Source organism: Pristiophorus japonicus, chromosome 3 (genome assembly GCF_044704955.1).
Source record: "Pristiophorus japonicus isolate sPriJap1 chromosome 3, sPriJap1.hap1, whole genome shotgun sequence".
NCBI classification, from domain to species: domain Eukaryota; kingdom Metazoa; phylum Chordata; class Chondrichthyes; family Pristiophoridae; genus Pristiophorus; species Pristiophorus japonicus.
In genome coordinates this window covers 216,677,279-216,698,396 of record NC_091979.1, presented here as the reverse complement: position 1 = coordinate 216,698,396, position 21,118 = coordinate 216,677,279, and the positions used below count along the sequence as shown (strand labels likewise).

The 21,118-nt window shown below is 48.6% G+C and overlaps 1 protein-coding gene across 1 annotated transcript in view; it reads left to right on the top strand.

Moving 5' to 3' along the window:
- Positions 1-21,118, top strand: part of lss (lanosterol synthase (2,3-oxidosqualene-lanosterol cyclase)) — a 138,870-nt gene that overhangs the window by 65,144 nt on the left and 52,608 nt on the right. Inside the window, exons 15-16 of the mRNA XM_070876275.1 lie at positions 5,144-5,293; positions 14,877-14,973. Coding sequence (XP_070732376.1) covers positions 5,144-5,293; positions 14,877-14,973 — 247 coding nt within the window. The remainder of the gene's footprint in view (positions 1-5,143; positions 5,294-14,876; positions 14,974-21,118) is intronic.

Genomic DNA, 21,118 nt, shown 5'->3' with positions numbered 1-21,118 from the left:
ATTTATGGATATTTGGATATGAAAGGATGTAGGGATATATTCAAGAGGAAGTTAGATATGGCCCTTATGGCTAAAGGGATCATGGGGTATGGAGAGAAAGCAGGAAAGGGGTACTGAGGTGAATGATCAGCCGTGATCTTATTGAATGGTGATGCAGGCTCGAGGGGCCGAATGGCCTACTCCTGCTCCTGTTTCTTATGTTCTTGTGTCAATGAGTGTGGAGTTGAAAAGAGGGAGTTGAATGGTGAGGAGCTGAGTTGGATAGGGTTCAAGAGCGAAGGTACTGAGTTTCATGGAGGAAATGGGGAAGAAGTTGCAGAATGCAAAGGATTGTAGAGGGGGGTTACAAAAATTGAGGGAGTTGAGAAGATACAATTGAGACATAGCTGGTGAACAAGGTCTCAATGATCAAAACATGAGCTTCCTCCATCTGGAATCAGATATGGGGATGCAAGGAAGGGAGGTTGGAGATGTTTGCTAATGGTCACGTTAAGGACTTTGGGATCATTATTGAATTCCAGGATGACCCTGAAATACTCAGGATTTTTATGCAGAGAGAAGAGTATTGCATGCTATTGTCAGGACATATCTGGTAGGGACAGGCAGGCCAGCCAAACAGCACATGGGACTCATCCAACCTGAATGCTTAAGAACAACAAAATGGCTGTTGTACCAAGGTGGTGATGGGGGTGGAGAGACTACATGGTCTAATGAAGGCAAGGACATTGAAGATGGATGCAAGGCAGTCATCGTAGAGAATGACAAAGACACCCCTGTTGGTGTGAATGGTGGATTAGAGGCGAGGGAGTTGAGCAAGCACTGATAAAGAAATTGGGTGGTAATTTTTTCGGGGGCAGAAGGAGAGAGTAGAAGGGCTTGAAGTGGGCAGGGGTGAAATAGGTGAAGTACTTGCAGATGGCCATGTTGCTGATCATTACCTGGAGCCGCCGAGGTCTTGTGAAAATGAGCTATTGTATCTGCAGTAATGGTGGGGTGGGAAACTGCCTTAGCCTTGTTACATAGAGGTGAGGTTGAGAGTGGGAGAGCAGAGAAATGGAGTTGGAGGACTGAAGTACTATTCAAGTCTGAGCACAGGTAGAGTGTTGGCACTGCCATGTTCCCATAAATGAATCCATGGCTGAAAAGACAGTGGAACATACTAGGCTGTCACAGCAATGATGCAGGTGCATCATGAGGAAACAGTTTGGAGTGCTCTTTTCCCTCGCTTTCGTCTCCATGCCCACTTCTTTTGTCAGGAGTCTTCCCTATCCCCACCGTCCCCCCTGCACAGCTGATCCTTTCTCCTGTTTTCAGAATTCTCGCTCTACCTGGACCCCACCCTCTGGCCTTTTACCCTCTCTAGATCTTTTCATTGCGGACTGCCAGCGTGACATCGGCCGTCTCAATTTCTCTGCTCCCCTCAGTCACTCCAACAGACCTCTTTCTGAACTTGCAGCACTCCGTCCTCTCAGATCCAACCCAACATTGTCATTAAACCTGCTGACAAGAATGGCGCTGTTGTTTGGTGAACCGACCTCTACCATGCGGAGGCTGAACACCAACTCTCTGAAGCCTCCTCCTATCTCCCCCTGAAACCATGACCCCAAGCTATCATTTGCAAGACTGTCACTCCTCTGGAGATCTTCCCTCCATGGCTGCCAACCACATAGTTTCCCAACCATGCACAGCCCGCTTTTTCAAAATCTACAAACAAGATGGCCCTGGTAGACACATCGTTTCAGCCCCACAGATTTCTTCCTCTCTCGACTTTTTTTTCTCCCCTTGTCCAGTCTCTTCCCACCTACATCACTTCAACAGTTTCCAGTTTCCTGGCTCTTTTCCCAATGGATATCTAATCCCTCTACATCTCCATCCTCCACCAGGACGGCCTGAGGCCGTCTGCTTGTGCCTTGAGCAGAGGTCCAACCAGCTCCCATCCACCACCAGCCTCCTCCACCTGGCTGAACTTGTTCTCGCATTGAACAACTTCTTTTGACTCCACTCATTTCCTCCAAATTAAAGGTGTTGCTCTGGGAACCCGCATGGGTCCTAGCTATGCCTGCCTTTTCGTGGGATATGTGGAACATTCTTTGGTCCAGTCCTGCTCAGAGGCAGGAAGCAAAGGGTAATGGTTGATGGGTGTTTTTGTGACTGGAAGGCTGTATCCAGCGGGATTCCGCAAGGCTCAGTGTTGGGGTCCCTTGCTTTTTAAGGTATATATCAATGACCTGCACTTGAATGTTGGGGGTATGATTAAGAAGTTTGCAGATGACACTAAAATAGGCTGTGTGGTTGATAATGAAGAAGAAAACTGCGGACTGCAGGAAGATATCAATAAACTGGTCAGGTGAGCAGAACAGTGGCAAATGGAATTCAACCTGGAAAAGTGTGAAGTAATATATTTGGGGAGGTCTAACAAGGCAAGGACATACACATTAAATGGTGCGATACTGAAACGTGTAGAGGAACAAAGGGACCTTGGAGTGCAGGTTCACAGATCCCTGAAGGTAGCAAGCCAGGTAGATAAGGTGGTTAAGAAGGCATATGGAATACTTGTCTTTATTCGTTGAGACATGGATTATAAGAACAGGAGGGTTATGCTTGAACTGTATAAAACACTGGCTAGGCCGCAGCTGGAGTACTGCGTGCAGTTCTGGTCTGATTGCAGGAAAGATGTGATTGCACTGGAAAGGGTACAGAGGAGATTTAAAAGAATGTTGCCTGGACTGGAGGATTTTGACTCTGAGGAAAGATTGGAGATGCTGGGTCTGTTTTCTTTGGAACAAAAGAGGCTGAGGGGAGACCTGATTGAGGTGTATAAAATTATGAGGGTCCTGGATAGAGTAGATAGGAAGGACCTGTTTCCCTTGGCAGAGGGGACAACAACCAGAGGGCATAGATTGAAAGTAATTGGGGGAGGTTTAAAGGAGATATGAAGGGAAATTTCTTCACCCAGAGGGTGGTGGGGGTCTGGAACTCACTGCCTGAAAGGGTGGTAGAGGCAGAAACCCTCTTCACATTTAAAAAAAATACTTGGATGTGCACTTGAAGTGCCGCAACTTACAGGGCTACGGACCACGAGCTGGAAAGTGGGATTAAGCTGGATAGCTCTTGGTCGGCCGGCGTGGACACGATGGGCCGAAATGGCCTCCTTCCGTGCTGTAAATTTCTATGATACTTTGGTCCCCTCCCTCACCTCTTTTTCTGGTTCGTTTACTGCTCGGACCCTGAACTAGAAAATTTCATTCACTTTGCTTCCAATTTCCACCCTTCCCTTACCTTCACATTGTCCATCTCTGACTCTTCCCTTCCCTTTGTCGACTTCTCTGTCTCCATTTCTGGGGATAGGCTGTCGACAAACATCCAGTATAAGCCCACTGACTCCCACAGTTACTGTAAGGACTCCATTCCATTCTCCTATTTTCTTCATCTCCATCGCATCTGCTCTGATGATGCCATCTTCGATACTTGTGCTTCCGAAATGTCGTTTTCCTCAACCGAGGATTCCCCTCTACTGTGTTTGACATGGCCCTGGATCGTATTTGTTCCATTTAACACACTTTTGCTCTCACTCCTTCCCCTCCCTCCCAGAACCACGGTAGGGTTCTCCTTGTCCTCACCATTCACCCCATCAGCCTCCACATTCAGCGAATCATCCTCCGCCATTTCCGCCATCTGCAGGGTGATCCCACCGCCAATCACATCTTCCCCTCCCCTCCCCTCTCAGCGTTCCGAAGGTAGTGCTCCCTCCATGACACCCTTCCCGTGCAAGCACAGGAGATGCAATACCTGCCCTTTTACCCTGGCCACTGTCCAGGGCCCAAACACTCCTTCCAGGTGAAACAGCGATTTACTTGTACGACTTGCAATTTAGTATACTGTATTTGCTGCTCTATGCGATCGCATCTATATTGGGGAGACCAAACTACGATTGGGTGACTGCTTTGCGGAAAACCTCCGTTCAGTCCGTAAGTGTGACCCCGAGCTTCCGGTCGCCTGTCACTTTAATTCTCCACTCCAGTCCCACTCTGATCTCTCCATCCTCAGCCTCTTGCACTGTTTAAATGAAGCTCAACCTAAGCTCGAGGAACAGCACCTCATCTTTCAGTTGGGCACTTTACAGCCTTCTGGACTCAACATAGAGTTCAACAATTTCAGACCGTAACCACTGCCCATATTTTTTCACCTGGCAGCTGTTGATTCTGCTATTCCCGTTTACACCTCTTCTAGACTCATCTTTTGTTTCTTTACTTGTCCCATTACCATCTCCTTTTGCTTTGTACTATCATACCTTTTGTCATTTAATCACTTCTGCCTTCCACCCTATCACAGACGTTCCCTTTTGTTCTTTCCTCCCTTTCCCTGCCCCTACACTTGCTTAAAAATCTGTTACATCTCTAACTGTTTCCAGTTCTAACGAAGGGTGATCGACCTGAAATGTTAACTCTCTTTCTCTCTCCACAGATATGCTGCCTGACCTGCTGAGGATTTCCAGCATTTCCTGTTTTTATTTCAGATGTCCAGCATCTGCAGTATTTTGCTTTGGTTTTAGTTCTGGGCCATTTATAGCCTGCTGGCTGGCTGTATGGACATCCCAGAATTAAAGCAGTAATGTGAATGAATAAATGTTTAATTTATGTAACTAATTTTAGTTAGTAATTGTGAGGAAGTTATTGGGACCTACCGTTAGGGACAGAGTGTCAGCTGATCAAGGAGAGTCTGCACGGATTTGTGAAGGGCCTGACTAATCTAATTCAAGATCACTAATGTGGATAATGGAGTGTCTGTGGATGTTGCCTATATAGACTTCCAGAAGGCATTTCATGAGATTATTAACAAAATTCAGAGCAAACAGAATTGGAGATAACCTTCTGATGTGGGTTGGTAATTGGTTGGGAGGTAGGAGACAGAGAGTAGGAATAAAGGCTTTGTTCTCTGATTTGGTAGGATGTGATGATCCTATGATCACACCCAATGACTTTTGCTGCAGTAGTTCAGCCATCAGATCGCTTTCGTCCCCCCATCCAACAGAGTAAATATGCTCATTGTAACTTTTCTGGTGCTGTGTTCTTGCAGAGAGCCAGCACGGACCGAATGATCTCCTTTGAGCTGTAACCATTCTGTGATTCTGTGTGTGTTGCAGGGGGGTTTCTCATTTAGTACCCGTGACTGTGGCTGGATTGTAGCAGATTGTACAGCAGAAGGCTTGAAGTCTGCAATACTGCTGCAGGAGAAGTGTCCCTTCATAACAGATCACATCTCTGAGGAGCGACTGTTTGATGCTGTCAATGTGGTAAGCAGCGGATGCTAAGTGGAAAAGGCACAACACACAATGAATGATGGAATTACACACACACTTCCATCGTCCCTCTTCCCCCAACAAGCATAAGTGGGTGAGGAGATTATACACTGAACAAAGTAGGCAAATTACACATGGAGCAATGGGAGTAACTAGTGAATGGGGGGGCTTGAATTGCTGAGCGGGATTGTCAGCCCTCGAGCCATTAGGGACCCAAATACCCGGGACCATTACTGAACTGAAGGTAGAAGCATTGCCAGAATAACGATGAACAGTAAGCTTAGAGCTTGTGGGTGCAATGCACAGAGCCATGTAGTGGCTGTGGTCCTCACTCTCTCACCCGCCATGTAGTGACTGGTCCTCACTCTCTCACCCGCAGTGTAGTGACTGGTCCTCATTGACACACCCGCAGTGTAGTGACTGGTCCTCATTGACACACCCGCAGTGTAGTGACTGGTCCTCATTGACACACCTGCAGTGTAGTGACTGGTCCTCACTGACACACCCGCCGTGTAGTGACTGGTCCTCACTGACACACCCGCAGTGTAGTGACTGGTCCTCATTGACACACCTGCAGTGTAGTGACTGGTCCTCATTGACACACCCGCAGTGTAGTGACTGGTCCTCATTGACACACCCGCAGTGTAGTGACTGGTCCGCAGTGTAGTGACTGGTCCTCACTCTCACACCCGCAGTGTAGTGACCGGTCCTCACTCTCACACCTGCGGTGTAGTGACTGGTCCTCATTGACACACCCGCAGTGTAGTGACTTGTCCTCACTGACACACCCGCAGTGAAGTGACTTGTCCTCACTGACACACCCGCGGTGTAGTGACTGGTCCTCACTGACACACCCGCAGTGTAGTGACTGGTCCTCACTGACACACCCGCAGTGTAGTGACTGGTCCTCACTGACACACCCGCAGTGTAGTGACTGGTCCTCACTGACACACCCGCAGTGTAGTGACTGGTCCTCACTGACACCCATCACGTGGCGAAAATTAAAAGGGAGGACTGTGCGCCGCCATTTTTTTCCCGTTATCGTGCGGACCACTGCCCAGCATTGTCGCAGGGTCCAGACTGCGATCATGGAGCCCGGCATTCCGTTTCGGTGCAGGGCTATGGCCACACCACCCCATTGCTCTGGTCGCCCAGTGGAGGCCATCAAAGGACCTGCAGAGCTCACAGTGTCTTTCGCCTTTAACGGAAGAGGACAAGCATTGAAACACATCAGCGGACCGCGTAGCACTCCGTGATGCGTCTGGGTAGTGCCCCCAATCCCACCCCAAACGGAGGTGGAGCGTGCGACATTGCGATCCACTTCCTGTGAGGGGCGGTAACCCAAATTTTGTTCCGGCGTGGGACTGCTGAGCCTGGGGCAGAATATCTGGCCCCGGAGAGGTTACCACACCCCAACCAGGACAATGGGGAATTTTGGCTCCTTAATGCCCTCTCAATTGTTCATTTTGTTGTAAAAAAGATATTGCAACCATATTGGAAGCACCGTTGTAAAAGGACAGCAGCAGTTCAAGGAGACCCATCGCCATCACCTCAGGGCAACTAAGGCAGATAATAAATTCAGCATTGTCCACGTCCCAAGAACTAAACAAGATGTGTGGCTTGTCATTGTTAATGAGTTTAACGGGGCTTATTTTGCAGCATTCTTAGTTTGATTTTTTTATTCCCTCTTAACATCCAAAAAGGCAGATATATATTTTTAGGTTAGTTTAATTCCACGGAAATTGGAGGACAAACTGCACCTCACTTTAAAAAAATTAGTTCCTGGGATGTGGGCATCGCTGGCAAGGCCAGCATTTATTGCCCATCCCTAATTGCCCTCGAGAAGGTGGTGGTGGTGAGCCATCGCCTTGAACCGCTGCAGTCCATGTGGTGAAGGTACTCCCACGGTGCTGTTAGGGAGGGCTTTCCAGGATTTTGATCCAGTGACAATGTAGGAACGCTGATAAAATTCCAAGTCAGGATGGTGTGTGATTTGGAGGGAAACTTGGAGGTGGTGGTGTTCCCATACGCCTACTGCCCTTATACTTCTAAGTGGCAAAGATCGGTGGTTAGCGAGAGCTGCCGAAGAAGGCTTGGCAAGATGCTGCAGTGCGTCTTGTAAATGGTACATACTGCAGCCACGTTCCATTGGTAATGGAGGGAGTGAATGAATGATTGTAGTGGGCTGCTTTATCCTGGATGGTGTTGAGCTTCTTGAGTGTTGTTGGAGATGTACTCATCCAGACAAGTGGAGAGTATTCCATCACATACCTGATTTGTGCCTTGTAGATGATGGAAAGACTTTGGGGAGTCAGGAGGTGAGACACTCGCTGCAGAATACTGACCCGCTCTTGTTGCCACAGTATTTATCTGGCTGGTCCAGTTAAAGTTCTGGTCAGCGGTGACCCCCAGGGTGTTGATGGTGGTAATACCATTGACTGCCAAGGTGCGGTGGTTAGACTCTCGCTTGTTGGCACAGTCATTGTGGCATGAACGTTACTTGCCACTTATCAGCCCAAGCTTGAATGTCATCCAGGTCTTGCTGCATGCAGGCATGGCCTGCTTTGTTATCTGAGGAGTTGCGAATGACACTGAACACTGTGCAGTCATCACCGAACATCCCCACTACTGACATTATGATAGAGGGAAGGACATTGATGAAGCAGCTGAAGATGGTTGGGCCTTGGACACTGCCATGAAGAACTCCTGCAGTGATGTCTTGGGCTGTAATGATTGACCTCCAGCCACTAAAATTATCTTCCTTTGTGCTAGGTATGATTTCAGGCAGTGGAGAGTTTTCGCCAATTCCCATTGACTTCAGTTTTATTGGGGTTCCTTGATGCCACTCTCTGTCAAATGCTACCTTGAAGTCAAGGGCAGTCACTCTTGCCTCGCCTCTGGGATTAAGCTCTTTTGTCCATGTTTGGACCAAGGCTGTAATGACGTCTGGAGCCGAGTGTTTCTGATGGAACCCAAACTGGTGAGAAGGTTATTGGTGAGCAAGTGCTGCTTGATAGCACTGTCGAGGGCGCCTTCCTTCACTTGAGAGTAGACTGATGGAGCGGTATTAGACCAGATTGGATTTGTCCTGATTTTTGTGGACAGGACATACCTGGGCAGTTTTCCACATTTTGAGATAGATGCCAGTGTTTGTAGCTGTAGAGCAGCTTGGCTAGAAGCACAGCTTGTTCTGGAGCACAAGTTTTCAACACAACAGCCGGGAAGCTGTCGGGGCCCATTGCCTCTCTGTATCCAGTGCAGTCAGCCATTTCTTGATATCACGTGGAGTGAGTCGAATTGGCTGAAGACTGGCTTCTGTAACGGTGGGGACCTCGGGAGGAGGCCGACATGGATCATCCACTCGGCACTTCTGGCTGAAGATGGTTGTAAACGCTTCAACCTTGTCTTTTGCACTCGCGTGCTGGGCTCCGCCATCATTGAGGATGAGGATAATCAGGGAGCCTCTTCCTCCCGTTAGTTGTTTAATGGTCTACCTCCGTGCAGGACTGCAGATCTTTGATCTGATCCATTGATTGAGGGATCACTTAGCCCTGTTTATGGCATGCTGCTTCCGCTTTTTAGCACACACGTCGTCCTGTGTTGTAGCTTTCCCAGGTTGGCACCTCATTTTTAGGTACGCCTGGTGCTGCTCCTGGCATGCGCTTCCATACTCATTGGACCAGGGTTGGTCCCCTGGCTTGATGGTGGTTGTGTATCTGTAAAGCATGCACTCTCCAGTGCATCCCCTGAAGTCCCAAGGGATCCCAGCATCCCTTGGGAGCACTGTGTATAAGCCGGCCCCAAAGCCCTGTTCCGCACTCTGGAGTGTCTTATTAAAGACTGAGGTCACTGTTACTTTAACCTCCCTGTGTGCAGTCTCATCTGTGTTAGGAACGCAATAACTGGCGACGAGAATACGAATCCAACGCAAAGATGCAGCAAACTGTGGGCATCCTGGAGAAGTTCTCGGAGGGTGAGGACTGGGAAGCCTATGTCGAACGGCTAGACCAGTACTTTGTAGCCAACGAGCTGGACGGAGAAGGAAGTGCTGCAAAAAGGAGAGCGGTCCTCCTCACGGTCTGCAGGGCACCGACCTACAGCCTCATGAAGAATCTTCTGGCTCCGGTGAAACCCACAGATAAGTCGTATGAGGAGCTGCGTACACTGGTTCGGGAGCATCTTAACCCGAGGGAGGGCGTGCTGATGGCGAGGTATCGGTTCTACACGTGCCAGCGATCTGAAGGTCAGGAAGTGGCAAGCTATGTCGCTGAGCCAAGGCGACTTGCAGGACAATGTGAGTTTGATGGCTACCTGGAGCAAATGCTCAGAAACTTTTTTGTACTGGGCATTGGCCACGAGACCATCCTACAAAAACGTTTGACTGCAGAGACACCAACCCTCAGTAAGGCCATTGCGATAGCATAGGCGTTTATGTCTACCAGTGATAACACCAAACAAATCTCTCGGCACATAAGTGCTAGCAATGTTCATAAATTAACTGGAACTGTGTTTGCGAGTAGAAATGTACAGAGCAGAACCCACGAGTCTGCAACTGCCAGCAGGCCTCAGGTGACCCAGATGACTGAGTCCCCAACAAAGGATGAATGCAAAGCAATTCACACCTTGTTGGCATTGTGGAGGCTTCCATTCAGCCTATTCATGCCGCTTCAAAGGGTATGTTTGCAAGCGCTGTGGAACAATGGGGCACCTCCAACGAGTTGCAAGCTCTGCAAAACCTGCTAACCACCACATGGCAGAGGAAGATCGGTCCATGGTGGATCAAAGCAATTTCGAGCCTCAGAGAGAGAAGGCAGATGCTGAAGTACACGGAGTGCACACATTTTCGACGAAATGTCCACCTATAATGCTAAACGTAAAATTGAATGGCTTACCCGTAGCCATGGAACTGGACACTGGCGCTAGCCATTCCATCATGAGTGAAAAGATGTTTGAGAGACTGTGATGCAACAAGGTATTCAGACCAGCCCTGAGCCCCATCCACACGAAACTGAGAACGTACACCAAAGAGTGTCCTGGGCAGCGCCATGGTCAAGGTCACCTACGAGGGCACGGTGCACGAACTGCCACTCTGGATTGTCCCGGGCAATGGCCCCACACTGCTTCGAAGGAGCTGGCTGGGCAAAATCCACTGGAACAGGGATGACATCCGAGCGCTATCACATGTCGATGAGGCCTCATGTACCCAGGTTCTTAACAGATTTCCTTCCCTTTTTGAGCCAGGCATTGGAAACTTTTCCGGGGCGAAGGTGCGGATCCACTTGGTCCCAGAGGCATGACCCATTCTCCACAAGGCGCGAGCGGTACCTCACATGATGGGGGAGAGAGTGGAAATCGAGCTGGAAAGGCTGCAACGCGAGAGCATCATCTCCCCAGTGGAATTCAGCGAGTGGGCCAGCCCGATTATTCCAGTATTCAAAAGTGATGGCATGGTCAGGATTTACGGCGATTATAAAGTAACTATTAATTGTTTCTCGCTACAGGACCAATACCCGCTACCTAAAGCAGACGACCTATTTGCGACACTGGCAGGAGGCAAGACGTTCACCAAGCTCGACCTGATTTCGGCCTACATGACGCAGGAGCTGGGGGAATCTTCGAAGGGCCTCACCTGCATCAACACGCACAAGGGACTGTTATCTACAACAGATGCCCTTTTGGAATTCGGTCGGCTGCAGAGATCTTCCAGAGAAACATGGAGAGCCTACTCAAGTCGGTACCACACACGGTGGTCTTTCAGGACGACATATTGGTCACGGGTCAGTACACCGCCGAGCACCTACAAAACCTGGAGGAGGTCCTCCAGTGACTGGATCGCGTAGGACTGCAGCTGAAGAGGTCAAAATGCATCTTCATGGCAATAGAAGTGGAGTTTTTGGGGAGAAAGATCGTGGCGGACGGCACTCGGCCCACAGACGCCAAGACAGAGGCTATCAGAAACGCACCCAGGCCGCAGAACGTCACGGAGCTGCGGTCGTTCCTGGGACTCGACTATTTTGGTAACTTCCTACCGGGGTTAAGCACCCTTTTAGAGCCCCTACATGTGTTATTGCGCAAAGGTGAGAACTGGGTATGGGGAAAAAAACCAAGTAATTGCTTTTGAGAAAGCCAGAAACATTTTATGCTCCAATAAGTTGCTTGTATTGTATAACCCATGTAAAAGACTTGTGCTAGCATGTGATGTGTCGTCGTACAGAGTCGGGTGTGTATTACAATAAGCTAATGTTGCGGGGAAGTTGCAACCTGTCGCCCATGCTTCCAGGAGCTTATCTAAGGCCGAGAGGGCCTACAGCATGATTGAGAAAGAGGTATTAGCGTGTGTGTTTGTGGTAAAGAAAATGCATCAGTACCTGTTTGGCCTCAAATTTGAGCTGGAAACCGATCACAAGCCCCTCACATCCCTGTTTGCTGAAAACAAGGGGATAAATACTCGTGCCTCAGCCCGCATACAAAGGTGGGCACTCGCGCTATCAGCATATAAACTATACCATCCGCCACAGGCCAGGCACCGAGAACCGTGCGGATGCTCTCAGTCGGCTGCCATTGCTCATCACGAGGGTGGAAATGGCGCAGCCTGCAAACTTGTTGATGGTGGCGCAGCCCGCAGACTTGTTGATGGTCATGGAAGTGTTTGAAAATGATAAATCACCTGTCACGGCCCGCCAAATTAGGACTTGGACCAACCAAGATCTTCTGCTGTCCCTAGTAAAAAAACTGTGTACTGCATGGGAGCTGGGCCAGCATCCCCGTTGAAATGCAAGAGCTAATCAAGCCATCCCAGCGGCGAAAGGACGAGCTGTCCATTCAGGCAGACTGTCTGTTGTGGGGTAACCGTGTGGTGCTACCCAAAAAGGGCAGGGAGACGTTCATCTCGGATCTCCATAGCACACACCCGGGTATACTAATGATGAAAGCGATAGCCAGATCCCACGTATGGTAGCCTGGTATCGACTCTGACTTAGAGTCCTGTGTACGGCAATGTAGCGTATGTGCTCAGTTGAGCAACACGCCCAGAGAGGCACCATTAAGTTTGTGGTTCTGGCCCTCCAGACCATGGTCGAGGATCCATGTCGACTATGCAGGCCCGGTTCTCGGTAAAATGTTCCTGGTGGTGGTGGATGCTTTTTCAAAATGCATTGAATGTGAAATAATGTCGGGAAGCACCGCCACCGCCACCATTGAAAGCTTAAGGGCCATGTTTGCCACCCACGGCCTGCCTGACATACTTGTCAGTGACAACAGGCCATGTTTCACCAGTGCTGAATTTAAAGAATTCATGACCCGCAATGGGATCAAACATGTCACCTCAGCCCCGTTTAAACCAGCCTCCAATGGGCAGGCAGAGCGGGCAGTACAAACAATCAACAGAGCCTTAAACGAGTCACACAAGGTTCACTCGAAACCCTCCTGTCCCGAGTACTGCTCAGCTACCACACGAGACCCCAGTCGCTCACAGGGGTGCCCCCGGCTGAGCTACTCATAAAAAGGACACTTAAAACCAGACTTGCTGGTTCACCCCAACCTGCATGATCAGGTAGAGAGCAGGCGGCAGCAACAAAATGTAAATGATGGTCGTGCCACTGTGTCACAGGAAATTGATCTGAATGACCCTGTGTATGTGCTAAACTATGGACATAGTCCCAAGTGGATCTCGGGCACGGTGATAACTAAAGAAGGGAATAGGATGTTTGTAGTCAAACTCGACAATGGACAAATTTGCAGAAAGCACCTGGACCAAACGAGGCTGCGGTTCACAGACTGCCCTGAACAACCCACAGCAGACACCATCTTTTTCGAGCCCACAACACACACCCAAAGGATCAACGACACCACGCCGGACCATGAAATCGAACCCATCACACCCAACAGCCCAGCAAGGCCAGGCTCACCTAGCAGCCCTGCAGGGCCAACAACACACCAACCCTGCGAGGGCACAGCCAACACACCAGAACAGACATTTGTACCGAGGTGGTCCACCAGGGAAAGAAAGGCTCCCGACCACCTCACCTTGTAAATAGTTTTCACTTTGACTTTGGGGGAGGTAGTGATGATGTGTATCTGTAAAGCATGCACTCCCATGTTCTGCCACCAGGGAGCACATCCCCTGAAGTCCCAAGGGATCCCAGCATCCCTTGGGAGCACTGTATATAAGCTGGCCTCTAAGGCCTGTTCCTCACTCTGGAGTGTCTTATTAAAGACTGAGGTCACTGTTACTTTAACCTCCCTGTGTGCAGCCTCATCTGTGTTAGGAACACAATAATGCTAATGGTAGACTGAGGGATATGCCCGACCATGAGGTTACATTTTGTGGTGGAATACACAATTCTGCTGCTGATGGTCCACAGCGCCTTATGGATGCCCAGTTTTGAGCTGCTAGACCTGTTCTATATTTATCCCATTTAGCACGGTGGTAGTGCACACAACATGATGGAGGGTGTCCTCAGTGTGAAGATGGGACTTCGTCTCCACAATGAGTATGTGGTGGTCACTGCTACCAATGCCTTCATGGACAGGTGCATCTGCGACAGGTAGATTAGTGAGGATGAGATCAAGTAGGTTTTTTCCCTCGTGTTGGTTCTCTTGCCACCTGCAGCAGGACCAGCCTGGCAGCTGTGTCCTTCAGGACTCGGCCAGCTCGGTCAATAGTGGTGCTACCAAGACATTCTTGGCGATGGACATTGAAGTCCCCCACCCACAGTACATTCTGTGCCCTTGCTACTTTCAATGCTTCTCAAAAATGATGTTCAAGATGTACTGATTCATCAGCTGAGGGAGTACAGTAAGTGGTAATCACCAGGAGGGTTCCTTGCCCGTGCTTCACCTGAAGCCATGAGATTTCATGGGGTCCGGAGTCAATGTTGAGGACTCCCAGGGCCATCTGCTCCCAACTGTATACCACTGTGCCCCCACAACCGGTGGGTCTGTCCTGCCGGTGGGACAGGACATACCCAGGAATGGTGATGGAGGAGTTTGGGACTTTGGCTGAAAGGTATGATTCTGCTGGTATGACTATGCCAGGCTGTTGCTTGACTAGTCTGTGGGACTGCTCTTTCAATTTTGGCACAAGTTCCCAGATGTTGAAGAAGAATTTGCATGGCCGACTGGGCGGATGTGCCGTTGTCGTGTTCGTAGCTGGTGCCGAGGTCAATGCCGGGTGGTCCGTCCGTCCAGTTTTTTTTATTATTGTTTTTTTGTAGCGGCTTGTTACAACTGAGTGGCTTGCTAGGCCAATTCAGAGGGCAGTTAAGAGTCAATCACATTGCTGTGGGTCTGGAGTCACAGGCCAGATCAGGTAAGGACAGCAGATTCCTTCCCTGAATGACATTAGTGAACCAGATGGGTTTTTAACAACAACCCGGTAGTTTCATGGTCACCATTCCTGATACTAGCATTTTATTCCAGATTTTATTTAATTAACTGAATTTAAATTCCACAGCTGCCGTGATGGGATTTGAACTCTCGTTAGTTCAAAACTGGGCATCCATGAGGCGCTGTGGATGATTGGTTCAAGCCTCTGGATTGCTAGTGCTGTAACCTGATCCCTCTCTGCCCATTGCAGCTGCTCAGTATGAGAAACCCTGATGGTGGATTTGCTACATACGAGACAAAGCGTGGAGGACGACTGCTGGAGCTTCTGAACCCATCCGAGGTTTTTGGTAAGTTTATTCCCTTGTTTAAAGAGTTTGTTTTTATCCACGCAAACTTTCCTCATTCTCAAGCAAGGCCAATTCTCCACACACTAAGCGTCAGTACTGATCACTAAGTCCTCCTTTAAGACGCTCGTTAAAACCTACCTCTTTGACCGAACGTTTGGTCACCTGCTCCAATACCTTGTATGGCTCTGTCAGTTTTTTAATGCCTTGGTTCAATATCCCTTAATACTTTTACCTAACGAAACTATCAATCACAGTTTTGAAATTTTTAATTGAGCCCACCATCCTCAACATCTTTTTGGGAGACAGATTTCCACTGCCCTTTGCGTGAAAAAGCGTTTTCTCACATCACCCCTGAACAGTCCAGCTCTCATTTCAGCGTTATGCCCCCCTGTTCTGGACACACCCACCAGAAGAAATAGTTTCTCTCCAACAACAACTTGCATTTATATAGCGCCTCTAACCTAGTAAAACATCCCAATGTGCTTTATAGGAACGTTATCAAACAAAATTTGACACCATACAACATGACATATTAGGACAGGAGAGGTAGGTTTTAAGGAGCGTCTTAAAGAAGAAGAGAGGTGTAGGGAAGGAATTTTATAACTTTGGGCCCAGGTAACATAAGAAATAGGAACAGCAGTAGACCATTTGGCCCTTGAGCCTGTAGCTCCATTCAATGAGATTCATGGTTGATCTTCGACCTCAACTCCACTTGCCTGCATTGTCCCCATATCCTTGATTCCCTTAATATCAAAATCTATTGATCTCTGTCTTGAATATACTCAATGATTGAGCCTTCACAGTCCTCTGGGGGAGAGAATTTCAGAGATTCACCACCCTCTGAGTGAAGAAATTTCTCCTCAACCCAATCCTAAATGGCTGACCCCTTATTCTGAGATTGTGACCCCTGGTTCTAGACTCCCCAGCCAGGGGAAACATGCTCCCTGCATCTACCCTGTCAAGCCCTGTAAGAATTTTGTATGTTTCAATGAGATCATCTGTCATTCTTCTAATCTGTAGAGAATATAGGCCTAGTCTACTCAATCTTTCCTCATAGGACAATCCCCTATCCCAGGAATCAGTCTGGTGAACCTTCGTTGTACTCCCTCTATGGCAAGTATATCCTTCCTTGGGTAAGGAGACCAAAACTGTACACACTATTCCAGATGCGATCTCACCAGGGCCTGATATAATTGCCTTCATAGCTAGGGGATTTGAGTATAGGAGCAGGGAGGTCTTACTGCAGTTGTACAGGGCCTTGGTGAGGCCTTACCTGGAATATTGTGTTCAGTTTTGGTCTCCTAATCTGAGGAAAGACATGCTTGCTACTGAGGGAGTGCAGCGAAGGTTCACCAGAATGATTCCCGGGATGGCAGGACTGACATATGAGGATCGACTGGGCCTGTATTCACTGGAGTTTAGAAGGATGGGAGGGGATTTTATAGAAACATATAAAATTCTGACAGGACAGGACAGGTTAGATGCAGGAAGAATGTTCCGGATGTTGGGGAAGTCCAGAACCAGGGGTCACAGTCTAAGGATAAGGGGTAAGCCATTTAGCACTGAGATGAGGAGAAACTTCTTCACTCAGAGTTGTTAACCTGTGGAATTCTCTACCACAGAGAGTTGTTGATGCCAGTTTGTTAGATATATTCAAGAGGGAGTCACATAGGGCCCTTACAGCTAAAGGTATCAAAGGGGTATGGAGAGAAAGCAGGAAAGGGGTACTGAGGTGAATGATCAGCCATGATCTTATTGAAGGGCCGAATGGCCTACTCCACCTATTTTCTATGTAAGACGTCTTTAATCTTATACTCTCATACTCTTGTAATAAAGGCCAACATACAATCTGCTTTCTTAATTGCTTACTGTACCTGCGTGTTAACTTTGTGATTTATGTACAAGGACACCCAGGTCCCTCTGAACACCAACATTTCCCAATTTCTCACCATTTAAAAAATACTCTACTTTTCTATTTTTCCTACCAAAGTGGATAATTTCACATTTCTCCACATTATATTCCATTTGCATGTTCTTGCCCATTCACATGGCCTGTCTATATCCGGAGTGATTATTTGCAACAGTTTTTTGTGTGTCCTTCTGCACGTGTGCCCTGGACTCCATCCCTCTGCGTGCCACGCATGCCGTGCCGACCACGTTGCTTTGCTGATTTAGACTTTTGCCTAAAATATTGCTGTGATTATCTACAAGAACATTAAAAAAAAAATCAGAGAGACAGACAGAAATGGGGGGGGTGGGGGGCAAAGAGAGGGAGAGAGTGGGGGGGGGGGGAGAAAGAGAGGGAGGGAGGGGCGGAGATAGAGAGGGAGAGATTGGAGGGGGGGGAGGAGGAGAATGAGGGGGGAGGAGAGAGGGGGAGAGGGACTGGGGAGTGGGGAGAGAGAGAGAGAAAGAGAGAGAGACTGGGCGGGAGAGACGGGAATGAGAGAGAGACGGGGGTGGGAGAGAGAGAGAGAGAGAGAGAGAGCGAGATTAGGGATGCGTGCAATAAAGGTACAGCAGTTATCATGAGCGACTTTAATCTACATACTGACTGGGCTAACCAAACTGGTAGCAATGCGGTGGAGGAGGATTTCCTGGAGTGTATTAGGGATGGTTTTCTAGACCAATATGTCGAGGAACCAACTCGAGGGCTGGCCATCCCAGACTGGGTGATGCGTAATGAGAAAGGACTAATTAATAATCTTGTTGTGCGAGGCCCCTTGGGGAAGAGTGACCATAATATGGTAGAATTCTTTATTAAGGTGGAGAATGACACAGTTAATTCCGAGACTAGGGTCCTGAACTTGGGGAAAGGTAACTTCGATGGTATGAGACGTGAATTGGCTAGAATAGACTGGCGAGTGATACTTAAAGGGTTGACGGTGGATAGGCAATGGCAAACATTTAAAGATCATATGGATGAACTTCAACAATTGTACATCCCTGTCTGGAGTAAAAATAAAACTGGGAAGGTGGCTCAACCGTGGCTAACAAGGGAAATTAAGGATAGTGTTAAATCCAAGGAAGAGGCATATAAATTGGTCAGAAAAAGCAGCAAACCTGAGGACTGGGAGATTTTTGTAATACAGCAGAGGAGGACAAAGGGTTTAATTAGGAGGGGGAAAATAGAGTATGAGAGGAAGCTTGCTGGGAACATAAATACTGACTGCAAAAGCTTCAATTGACATGTGAAGAGAAAAAGATTAGTGAAAACAAACGTAGGTCCCTTGCAGTCCGTTTCAGGTAAATTTATAATGGTGAACAAAGAAATGGCGGGCCAGTTAAACAAATACTTTGGTTCTGTTTTCACGAAGGAAGACACAAATAACCTTCCAGAAATACTAGGGGACTGAGGGTCTAGTGAGAAGGAGGAACTGAAGGATATCCTTATTGGGCGGGAAATTGTGTCAGGGAAATTGATGGGATTGAAGGCCGATAAATCCTCAGGGCCTGATAGTCTGCATCCCAATGTACTTAAGGAAGTGGCCACAGAAATAGTTCTAATAGATCATTTTCCAACAGTCTTATCGACTCTGGATCAGTTCCTATGGACTGGAGGGTAGCTAATGTAACACCACTTTTTAAAAAAGGAGGGAGAGAGAAAACGGGTAATTATAGACCGGTTAGCCTGACATCGGTGGTGGGGAAAATGTTGGAATCAGTCATTAATGATGAAATAGCAGCGCATTTGGAGAGCAGTGATAGGATTGGTCCAAGTCAGCATGGATTTATGAAAGGGAAATCATGCTTGACAAATCTTCTGGAATTTTTTGAGGATGTAACTAGTAGAGTGGACAAGGGAGAACCAGTGGATGTGGTGTATTTGGACTTTCAAAAGGATTTTGACAAGGTCCCACACAAGAGATTGGTGTGCAAAATTAAAGCACATGGCATTGGAGGTAATGTACTGACGCGGATAGAGAACTGGTTGGCAGACAGGAAGCAGAGAGTCGGGATAAACGGATCCTTTTCAGAATGGCAGGCAGTGACTAGTGGAGTGCCGCAGGGCTCAGTGCTGGGACCCCAGCTCTTTACAATATACATTAATGATTTAGATGAAGGAATTGAGTGTAATATCTCCAAGTTTGCAGATGACACTAAGCTGGGTGGCGGTGTGAGCTGTGAGGTGGACGCTAAGAGGTTGCAGAGTGACTTAGACAGGTCAGGTGAGTGGGCCAATGCATGGCAGATGCAGTAGAATGTGGATAAATGTGAGATTATCCATTTTGGTGGCAAAAACATAAAGGCAGAATATTATCTGAATGGCGGCAGATTAGGAAAGGGGGAGGTGCAACGAGATCTGGGTGTCATGGTTCATCAGTCATTGAAAGTGGGCATGCAGGTACAGCAGGCGGTGAAGAAGGCAAATGGTATGTTGGCCTTCGTAGCTAGGGGATTTGAGTATAAGAGCAGAGAGGTCTTACTGCAGTTGTACAGGGCCTTGGTAAGGCCTCACTTGGAATATTGTGTTCACTTTTAGTCTCCTAATCTGAGGAAGGACGTTCTTGCTATTGAGGGAGTGCAGCGAAGGTTCACCAGACTGATTCCCGGGATGGCCGGACTGATATAGGAGAGAGACAGACGGGGGGGGCGTACGGAGAGAGAGGCGGAGTGTTGCGGAGAGAGAGGGGCTGGGGGTGGGGGGTTGTAGAGAGAGAGAGAGACTGGGGAGGTGGAATGATACACTGGGGTGGGGGGGGGGATAAGAGAGGCAAGGGGTAGAGAGAGAGACTGGGGGGGGGGAGGGGAGAGTGTGAAACTGGGTGAAGGGAGAGAGACTGGTGGGGCGGAGGGAGACTGGAGGGGGAGAGGGAGAGAGAGAGAGAGAGACTGGAACGGTGTAGTGATAGAGAGACTGGGGGAGAGTGAGAGAGAGTGTCTGGGGGGGTGAGAGTGAGAGAGACTGGGGGAGGGTGCACAGACAGAGAGAGAGAGAGAGAGAGAGAGACTGGGGGGTGAAAGTGAGAGAGAGAGACTGGGGACAGGGGCGCGAGAGAGAGCGAACTCGGAAAACGTATCACGTTCTTCCAACTCCACCCCATTTACACCCATACCCGAATTCTCGGACCGCTCGGTGTGTGTGACAAGTGACATAATTGGAGTGGATGAAATCCGGATGTCACTATTCACTTCATACCTATTAAACCTGTTAACAATCCGTGACCCACGTACAATGCCGCATCTATGGCGCAGCGGAGGTGGAAGGTGGGTAAGGTCAGAAACTTGGGTTGGGATGGGGCAGGAACTTGGGAGGGGGTGGGGCGAGGTCTTAACCTGGTAGAGTGAGCTCTCATCTGTCTAGAGTCGGCAGTCCGAATGGCTCGAGTTACACTTTGTAGTCACTGATTATGTTGGCAGGGCAGTTCTAATTACACAGTCCAGAGAAACTGCTGGGTGTGTTTTATCCTCCAAGGGGACTGATCAGCAATCAGGTCATGTGATTAAGGGGACCCAATCAGAGCATTTTTCTGAAGCAAATAAACGTGTCCATCTGTATCCCCTTGTAGCCTCTTTGCATCCCCCTCACAACTTGCATTTCCAAGAGGTGAGAGGTGATCTCATTGAAACATACAACATTCTTAAGGGCTTGACAGGGTAGATGCAGGGAAAATGTTTCCGCTGGGTGGGGACTCTAGAACCAGGGGTCACAGTCTCAGAATAAGGGGTCGGTCATTGAGGACTGAGATAAGGTGAAATTTCTTCACTGAGGATTGTGAATCTTTGAAACACTCTACCCCTCTTCTGAAGGCATGGGCGGCAATGGTGGAATGATTAAAATCAAAGATTCTCAAGAGGCCAGCATTGGAGCAGCGCAGCTATCTCATGGTCGGTGGGGGTGGGGGGGAGGGGTCGCTTGTGAGGCTGGAGGAGATTATAGATATAAGGAGTGATGATGCTATGAAGGGATTTGAAAATCGAGGTGTTGCCGGACCGGGAACCAATGTTGGTCAGCGAGCACAGGGGTGATGGGTGAACGGGACTTGGTGCGAGTTAGGATACAGGCAGCAGAATTTTGGATGAGTTCAAGTTTATGAAGATGGGAAGCCATCCAGGAGAGCGTTAGAATAGTCATGTCTAGAGGTAACATAGACATGGATGAGGGTTTCAGCAGCAAATGAACTGAGGCAGGTACAGAGATGGG